Genomic DNA, 10,205 nt, shown 5'->3' with positions numbered 1-10,205 from the left:
AAACTGTACAGGATGGTACGGAAAAGCTTAAGAATCGAAAAGAGAAAAAAAACCGAGATGTATCATCTAAGAAAGAGGACCGTAAGCGTAGGAAGGAAAAAAAAGAACAAGGTGAAGAGAGGACAGAGGAGGAGATGCTTTGGGACCAGTCTATTCTTGGATTTTGAAGCTCCTTAGATCTCCTGAGGCTCCACTGAAATAACAGTCAAGGAGCTTGGTTTTATGTGCAGTCATATTCATGTCACTTGCATATGTGGACCGAAGTTCCAACTTCTAACAAAGTGAACATGAAGTATTTAGTGTGCTTGCTTTCCAACATGGAGATTTCTATTTTCTAAAAATTTATTAATTTTTCTTACATATGGTAGAATTTCCCTTTAAGAGAGTGGCTCTGCTTTTATTGACCAAATTGCTATGGTAGTGGAATTATTTTCCCTTGGGAGATCATTTATTTAAAATTGNAGGATTAACTGATGACTTTTGTGGAATCTATTTCTTGGTTGGGTTTCTTTTAGTTTTGAGTCACATATTTTTATGCTCACTGTCTTTATGAAGCAATTTAGATTTCCTTTTTTTAGATCTAACTTGCAGTATATTTTCTGGGTTGGAAAGTGAAATAATATAATAATTTTATCTTACATATAGTTTTAAAAGTTTCAGAGACTTCACACAAAATCAGTTTATATTCTGAAAATGTTTACAATAAAGTATCTTAATTTCTGGAAAAAAAAAAAAAAAAACAAAAAAAACAAAAAATGGAGTACACAGGCTATTGCCAAGGTGTCTTTCTGTAAATGGAAAATAAGCCCCTATCGCTTTAGAGAAAATCTGCACAGCTCATTGAACATGGAGAAGCTGAGCTGCTGCCCAAGATTTCATCCCTCCTGACTAATGCTCATACTAGACGGTGCCCTGCTTTCTACCACAGGACAAAGGTAGGCAATGACTCAGCTGCAAGAGTGACTTGGTTGCAAGATATGCAAGTGCAATAGTGGCACAAAGCTTGTGCAAGGAACCAACTGATAATCTGGTTGGAAATAAGGTCCACTCCATGAGATGGAGCCCTTACCCAACACTGTTTGGTGGCCAAGAACATGAAGCTAGATAGGCAGGGAACATAGGGGGAAACCAAACACTAGCGTTCTGTCAAAGGAATATAGCAATAAAAAGACTCATAAATGACATTGTTATAGTCATAGTGTTTCAATCAGCCATCTTCAGAGAATCTTGTCTCTGCAGCAGATGGGAACAAAAAGAGACAACTAGACAATATGCACAGCGTGAGAGATCTTAGAACATGTAACCCTAAAATGGATGTCTCCATCAAACCCCTCCCATCTGGGCTCAGGGAACTCTGAGGAAGAGGAGACAAAAAGAGTGTAAGAGCCAGAGAGCAACGGAGGACAGCAGGAATCAAGGCCTTGGAGACAAAACAGGGCTTGAGTACATTTGGACTCAGACTCTGATGACATGGCGGGGCCTGCACAGGTCTGAGACTGATGGAGTCCTAGACCTAGAGGATGAAGGGAATACCGAATGGCTGAGAAGCACCTAAAAAAATGTTCAACTTCCTTAATCATCAGGGAAATGCAATTTTTTTTTTTTTTTTTTTTTTTGGCTTTTCGAGACAGGGTTTCTCTGTATAGTCCTGATTGTCCTGGAACTCACTTTGTAGACCAGGCTGGCCTCGAGTTCAAAAATCCTCCTGCCTCTGCCTCCTGAGTGCTGGGATTAAAGGCTTGTGCCACCACACCCAGCGGGAAATGCAAATCAAAACAATCCTGAGATTCCACCTCACACCACTCAGAATGATCAAAAACTCAGGTGACAGTAGATGCTGGTGAGGATGTGGAGTAAGAGGAACAGTCCTCCATTGCTGGTGGGATAGCAAGCTGGTACAAACACTCTGGAAATCAGTTTTGTGGTTCCTCAGAAAATTGGATATAGTGCTACCAGGAAATCCAGCAATACCACTCCTGGGCATCTACCCAGAAGATGCTCCAACTTCTAATAAGGACACATGCTCTACTATGTTCATAACAGCCTTATTTACAATAGCCAGAAGCTGGAAAGAACCCAGATGTCCCTCAACAGAGGAATGGATACCGAAAATGTGGTGTATTTACACAATGGAGTACTACTCACCTATTAAAAACAATGAATTTATGAAATTCTTAGACAAATGGATGTATCTGGAGGATATCATCCTAAGTGAGGTAACCCAAACACAAAAGAACACACATGATATGTACTCACTGATCAGTGGATATTAGCTCCGAAGCTCAGAATACCCAAGATACAATTTGCAAAACATATGAAACTCAAAAAGGAAGACCAACGTGTGGGTACTTCCATCCTTCTTAGAAGGGGGAACAAATACCTATGGAAGGAGTTACAGAGACAAAGTGTGTAGCAGAGACTGAAGAAATGACCATCCAGAGACTGCCCCACCTGGGGATCCATCCTATAAACAATCACCAAACCCAGATACTATTGTAGATGACAACAAGCACTTGTTGACAGGAGCCTGATACAGCTGTCTCCTGAGAGGCTTTGCCAGTGCATGACTAATATAGAAGTAGATGCTCATAGTCGTCCATTAGATGGAGCACAGGGTCCCCAATGAAGGAGCTAGAGAAAGTACCAATGGAGCTGAAGGGGTTTATAGCCCCATAGGACAAACAACAATATGAACTAACCAGTACCCCCAGAGCTCCCTGGTTCTAAACCACCAATCAAAGAAAACACATAGAGAGACTTCAGCTGCGTATGTAGCAGAGAATGGCCTGGTCTTTCATCAATGGGAGGAGAGGTCTTGTGAAGGCTCTATGCCCCAGTATAGGGGAATGGCATGGCCAGGAAGCTGGAGTTGGTGGGTTGGGGAGCAGGGGGAGGGGGGAGAGGATAGGAGATTTTCGGAAGGGAAACTAGAAAAGTGGTAGTATTTGAAATGTAAATAAAGAAAATATCTAATAAAAATGAAAAAATATAAAGTATATTAAAAATGCTAAAACACATATCCAAAGTTCCAAAACTACTTGGAAAACTTCACAGTAAATATGATGCATGGAATGGGTGTTATCTATGTGTAGTTGCTAATGTTCCTATCAGTGAAGGAAGAAGGATATATATATATAAAGAAGGAAAAGATGAGGGTGAAACTAGACACTTAAAGAGGGGCAATAGATTTAATTACTCAGGAAGTGTAAAGAGATCCCTTCTGTTTCTTGGTATTATCACCACAAAAGCAGCATCTGATGTCTTCTGCAATTGACTTTGATAGCTGAGAGATCGGATGACAAACCTGGGGAAACTAGCAAGAACAATAGAGCCATTGTTCTGTTCCCTTTCCTCTGCAGGGCATGTTTTCAGAGTGGAATGGGCAGCCCCATACACATAGGAATTCGATGAAGACATCAGGGCAGCATCTGTGTAATTAATAGCATGGCCTGCCAGGCTAGGGTCACCTTAAAGCACCAGGACTCCACACCCTGCCATGGTACTCCTGCAGCATCTCAGCACTCCTCCCAGATCCTGCTGGGCTTACCTAATAGAGAATTTGTGGATTTTCAAATCACACAACTAAATGACTAAATTGTTAATCATGTGAAATGTTGGAGAAATGTCCACAAAAGTCTGTGGACCTCATTCCAGAGCATCTGGACATCTGCACATCATAAACAATTGCCCCTATTCTCCAGACCTCTTGTAAATAATTCTAGCCTAACCTTTTTGTTTGACATCCTTCCTCCCCAAATAGCAAATTAAATAGTTAACCTCAGCATTAAATGCAGAAAGAGTCAATAGGAATGAAAGTCTAAAACTAAGTTGGAAATTTAAAATAAAATAAAATAATAATAATAAGCAGTTTGATCCTGATGCAGTCTGAAAACCATGGAAAGAATGTTATTTCCCAAAGCACTGAACACTCCTTAGTGCCCTCATAAATCCATTCCCACAGTGACTGCTTAAGGAAGTATGCTGATGATCTCTATACCCAAGCAAAGATTGAGAGATGAAATAAAATGGTTGAAAATAAGATTTGTATATATCACACTTTTAAGGTTAAAAAAAAAATCTGTTAATTAGCGCTGCTTTTTCCAGGAACAGCTCTCAAGTCATTCAGTATAGCTGATTTAGTTTTTGTAGTATTTTTCAAGACATATATATTGTATTGTTATCAATCAATTTGGAAGATACTATTTGCCAGCCTACAAGGATTTATGACTTTTCTCCAAAGACTAAAATTGAATTACTAGAGTTGTGATTAAGAATTAAGAATGCTTATTTGCAACAGAAAATCACACTTAAAAAAAAAAATCTGTTTTCTCCAGGTGCATCTTGAATAGCGTCAGAAACCAATTCACCCCCTCAAAAAAAAGAGACATGCTCGTTAACTCCTCTACTGAAGATGGAATTAAAAGAATCCAAGATGACTGCCCCAAGGCTGGCAGGCACAATTACATATTTGTCATGATCCCTACTCTATACAGCATCATCTTTGTGGTGGGAATATTTGGAAACAGCTTGGTAGTAATTGTCATTTACTTTTACATGAAGCTAAAGACTGTGGCCAGTGTTTTCCTTCTGAATCTCGCCCTGGCTGATTTATGCTTTTTGTTGACTTTGCCTCTGTGGGCAGTTTATACCGCTATGGAATACCGCTGGCCCTTCGGCAATAACCTATGTAAGATCGCTTCGGCCAGCGTCAGTTTCAACCTCTACGCCAGTGTGTTCCTGCTCACATGTCTCAGCATCGATCGCTACCTGGCCATTGTCCACCCGATGAAGTCTCGCCTCCGCCGCACGATGCTGGTCGCCAAAATCACCTGCATCATCATCTGGCTGATGGCTGGCTTGGCCAGTTTGCCTGCCGTTATCCATCGAAATGTGTATTTCATCGAGAACATCAATATCACAGTTTGTGCTTTCCATTATGAATCTCGGAACTCAACTCTCCCCATTGGACTGGGTCTAACGAAGAACATTCTGGGCTTCGTGTTCCCTTTCCTTATTATTCTCACCAGCTATACTCTGATTTGGAAAGCCCTAAAGAAGGCTTACAAAATTCAGAAGAACACGCCAAGAAATGATGACATCTTTAGGATGATTATGGCAATTGTGCTTTTCTTCTTCTTTTCCTGGGTTCCCCACCAAATATTCACTTTTCTGGATGTGCTCATTCAGCTGGGTGTCATCCGTGACTGTAAAATTGCTGACGTTGTGGACACTGCTATGCCCATCACCATCTGCATAGCTTATTTTAACAATTGCCTGAACCCTCTGTTTTATGGCTTTCTGGGGAAAAAATTTAAAAGATATTTCCTCCAGCTTCTGAAATATATTCCCCCAAAGGCCAGGTCGCATGCAGGCTTATCAACAAAATTCAGTACTCTTTCCTTCCGCCCTTCAGATAACATGAGCTCATCTGCCAAGAAGTCTGCATCTTGTTTTGAAGTGGAGTGAGAGGGTTCAAAGCCTGCTAGTGACATGATTCCCTGACAGTAGAAGTCAGAGCAGCATTTGGCTACAGTTCACTCACTATTAAAGGAACATTCGACTTCCAGCCCTTTCAGGCTTGAAGCAGAGAAAGGACTCAGTGGACTGTACGTGTTTTATAAAGTGCTAAACAAAAGCTCTTTTCCCCTTTAGAACAAGTCAGAGCAAAGCTACTGTTCACTGCCACAGACGGGCCTCACTTGGGTCCCCGATCTGCGTGGAACTCCTCTTGGTTGCAGGCGAGTGAGGATTCGGTGAACGAGTGACAGACAGTTCACACGAGAGAGGGTGTAAAACTGAATGCGTTGATCAAAATGAGCATCACATCCTTAATACAGAACAAACAAGAAAAGCGGGGCAGGATACTTTGCTTGTTACAATGGCACAAGACAAAGGATTGAATACATGAAAAGACCAGGGGGTGGGACCAGGCAGCTTGAGGAGGAAGCCAGGTGCAAGGCTAGTCAATAGTTAAACCCCACTGACAGGGGTCCCCAGTAAATCCTCGATTATGCTGTTCCTTTGGGCCTAGCAGAAAAACCTGTTTTGGGGAGGTTCTGCTAATGCAATACCACAACCCCCCTATTTCCTACGCCTTGGTAAGCTTTGTCCTGAGCTTGGCTCTATTCTTTGTGATGCTTAATTCTTATCACTGGTCTTTACTAGAAGTGAATTAGAATGTTAATGACTAGGTAACCTTCTCACTAAATTCCTGAGCTCCTGGCTTTAAGGAATCTTTTAGGACGTTGGAACACTGGTGGAAACTTCTCCCATGGTAAAAATTCAATCTTTACACCATACTAACATGCAGATAGGGTTCATGTACATAGACTATTGGAAATGCCAGGATTCCAGGAGGCTGAGTCTCCTTTTTCTCAGGACTCCCGTCCAGGTTTTCAGACCTGTTGTAAGTCATCACTAGAGTGGGCGTGACAGTTCACCACCTTTTTGTTGTTGTTGTTGACTGAATAATAACTGCTTTAAGGACAATGTCAGAAACAGTGACTGTATTGATTGGGGGGTGGGGTGGGATGTACTGGCAGAAACACAATGTCTCCAATGCCCTCTCAATTCTTTTACTTTTCACTTCCACATGAACATATTTAGACGGTATTAACTCTGTCCACAAGCAAAAAGGAGATGGGAGGTCAAGCGTTTCCAAGGGGCAAGGAAGCAACACACCTGCTTAGCTACTAGTGGCTATGCTACCCTGGTCCCTAACACTACACGCTTTGTGTTAAGATTTGCTAGGCAATAGTCAGCAACTTTCAAAGATTTTTGTGAAGTTCAGCCAGCGTCTTAAGAAGTCGAAACAATGTACCCGGCGTGGTGGAGCAAGCCTTTAATCCCAGCACTCAGGAGGCAGAGGCAGGTGGATTTCTGAGTTCCAGGCCAGCCTGGTCTACAAAGTGAGTTCCAGGACAGCCAGGGCTATACAGAGAAACCCTGTCTTGAAAAAAAAAAAAAAAAAAAAAAAAAAAAGAATTGGAAACAATGTGCCAAGAGCAACGCCCACAGAAGGGCTTACCTGTAGCATGCATTAGCTCAGTCACAAAGTCAAACTGCTCATACAAAGGCGATTCTCTCCCAGGTAACTGTGTCTTCCTAGTTGGACCACTTTTATTTCATATCTAAAGAATGTAGTCTTTGCTAAGCAGATTTATCATAAAGTATGTCTTATGGTTCTAAAACTGTATGTATTATATATGTATATGTATAGCTATATCTCTAAGCTGTTGTTTAATCAAAGTCTAGCAAAGTTATATTTATCTTGAAATAAAAATTTATCATAATGTATTTAATCTTCATTATTGAAAACATATACTGATTTATTTTAATTAAACCATAAGTAAACATGAATATTTTTTTGCAGATTTATTTATTTATATTTTATGTATATGAGTACACTGTTGCCTACATACATATGAAGACATTCAAACACACAAGAAGAGGGCATTGAATCCCATTACAGATGGTTGTGAACCACCATGTGGTTGCTGGGAATTGCTCAGGATCTCTGGAAGAGCAGCCAGTGCTCTTAACCACTGAGCCATCTCTCCAACCCCACCTGAAGATATTTTTAAGCTTGGTTTAATTCTAATTTAATATAGATAGTTATAGCTTTTTATTACACGTATTTATTGTGATGTACACATGGCACACACAGTGATATCAGAGGATAACTTGAGGGAGTCAGTTCTCTCAGTTCCCTGGACTCAACATAAGTCATCAGTCAGACTTGGAGCAAGCACCTTTACCTACTGAACCATTTCAGGGGATGCTATGCATTTCTAAATCTTACTTTTAGAAAGATATAAAAGAAAATACTTCATTTTAATGAACAACATGTAATAAACACATCATTTTGCAATTTTCAAAGTAATTTGTCTCAAAAATTAAAAAAGTAAAAAGTAAAATTTGTCTCAAAGCAAAAATAGCCATTCTTTATAACACAAAATAATACATTATTTTACCTGTAATTTTAATATTGGGATTTATCTAATTATGTACATGACCACTGTAGGAAATAAAGAAGATATAAAATGATAAAATAATGAAAAGTCTTATGAAGTGTCTCAGTAGGAAAACAAAACATCCATTAACATTTTAATCCATTTGCTTCTGGATAGTTTTGCTCAAGTATACAAATTATTATACTGAATCATAACATGCACATAACTTTACTTTTTCACTCAGTGTCATAAACACAGTTGTTTCTTACCATAATCATTTTTTTCTCCAGGATTGTAAGATTTGATTGTTATCAACAAAGGCATAACTTATGTATAGCTAATCACCATTTTGTAGCCCTTTATTTTGTTTTGTTCTCAGTATTGTAATTTCTGAGATGAATATTCAGGTACATGTATATGACAGATTTCTCAAGTATAAATGAGTATAAAGGTTATACAGTTGTAAACATTATTCAGTATTCTCTGAAATATATAAAATAATGTATAATATTGCCAACTGTTTGACTTAGAAACATGAGAAATTTATAAAATTTCATCAGAGGGAAGTTTGCTGTGTGCATACACAGAGAGGACTTGGTTGAATCTGAAGGACCTGCAGTAACAGAATGTTCCTATTGGATAACTGCATCATTCTTCAACCTAGAGATTTCAACTGTCAATCAGGTCCACCTATAGAAGTCTGAGATACTCACTCTTGTCCAAAAAATTTGTGAACAGAAGATTTAGGGATATATAAACTACTTGATGAGAGTTGTGAAGGTATAAAGCCTCTAGAGAGGTTGTGGTGCATAAGGCAGAATCTTTATTAGTAGCTTCTTGTGTTCACTCTCATTGCATAAAGAGTTACTTTCTGCATAGGTGGTTACGTATCCTTCCTCTGATTTCTCTTGGATTATTTGAAATTTTGTTAATATAATGCCTGACACTTACCGATGTTCTTTTATTTTCACAAAGAATCTCACCTCCAAACATTAAATTCTACTTCACCCAAATTATAGGATTAACTCGCTTCTGCTTGAAACGCCTGGCCAATTTTATACCATGTTACTTTTTTTTTTTTTCAATTATTACAGTTCAAAGAATTAGAAGCATTTCAAGTTTGTTAACCTACTGGATATTTATATTTGATAAAATTTCTTGAAGAACATTATCTTTATATAATCCCTTACCTCTTTATTAACAAGTATAAATGTCATGTTATATGTCTCACTTTTGCTTTAATTTTAACAAATTGCCCAGAGAAAATGGTAGTCTAGTAGCAGACCTTTATTACTCCCTCTTCTCCATATCCAGTCCCCCACTCTCATCCCCAGAATACCTAGTACAGATTCTTCCTCTTCCCCATCCATCTCCAGTGGATCACAAAGATCTCCATCACTCTTAAACATTATTTCCGACTCAGTGCTTTATCCCAGTCCCAACTCCAACAGGTACTCCCTGGAACACATATGTCACTCTGACAAAGGAAGCAAGTAGGCTGATGGCAGAGCTTCACCTCTCCCTCCAGTCCCCCAAGTTCAATACTCAGGATCATACCCTGCTCTATAGCAGATCTTCTACTACAGCCTCTCCTCATTCTTTGTCCTCATTCCCATTATGGTGCATAATGAAAGCTGTTTTAAGAGGCAAGTTCACGGCACTAAGAACCTACATTGAAAAAAAAAAAAAGAAAGAAAGAAAGAAAGAAAAGAAAAGAAAGAAAAAGATATTGAAGAGATCTGAACAACTTCATAGCACACCTGAAAGTTCTAGAACAAAAAAGAAGAAATCAAGCCCAAAAGAGTAGATGGCAAAAAATAATAAAACTTTGGGTTGAAATCAATAAAATAGAAAAACTACAATGAACAATAAAATAAAGAGCTAATTCTTTGAAAAATTCAGTCACATTGACAAACTCTTAAGCAAATTAGCTAAGAGGGAGATGGAAAATACCCAATTGGGAAATCTAGAAATGAAATCATTTTCTCATTACATGGAACTTAACAAATTTAAAGATCAAACAAGTAATTTTTTTCTTTTTCTTTTTTATTATTATTTTCTTTATTTACATTTCAAATGCTATCCCGAAAGTTCCCTATATCCCACTCCCTACCGCTATTCCCCTACCCACCCACTCCCATTACTTGGCCCTACCCTTCCCCTGTGCTGGGTCATATAAAGTTTACAAGACCAAGGGGCCTCTCTTCCCAATGATAGCCAATTAGGCCATCTTCTGCTACATATGCAGCTAGA

The 10,205-nt window shown here is 39.0% G+C and overlaps 1 protein-coding gene across 1 annotated transcript in view; it reads left to right on the top strand.

Moving 5' to 3' along the window:
- Agtr1 (angiotensin II receptor type 1) overlaps positions 1 to 5,812 on the top strand; it is a 62,661-nt gene extending 56,849 nt beyond the window's left edge. Inside the window, exon 2 of the mRNA XM_029537527.1 lies at positions 4,335 to 5,812. Coding sequence (XP_029393387.1) covers positions 4,387 to 5,466 — 1,080 coding nt within the window. The 5' untranslated portion in view covers positions 4,335 to 4,386 and the 3' untranslated portion in view covers positions 5,467 to 5,812. The remainder of the gene's footprint in view (positions 1 to 4,334) is intronic.
- The last annotated feature ends 4,393 nt before the right edge of the window (positions 5,813 to 10,205 follow it).

The sequence above is a fragment of the Mus pahari genome, chromosome 4 (genome assembly GCF_900095145.1).
Source record: "Mus pahari chromosome 4, PAHARI_EIJ_v1.1, whole genome shotgun sequence".
NCBI lineage: Eukaryota > Metazoa > Chordata > Mammalia > Rodentia > Muridae > Mus > Mus pahari.
The sequence above is the reverse complement of the archived record's forward strand: the minus strand, read 5'-3'. Positions and strand labels throughout refer to the sequence as shown.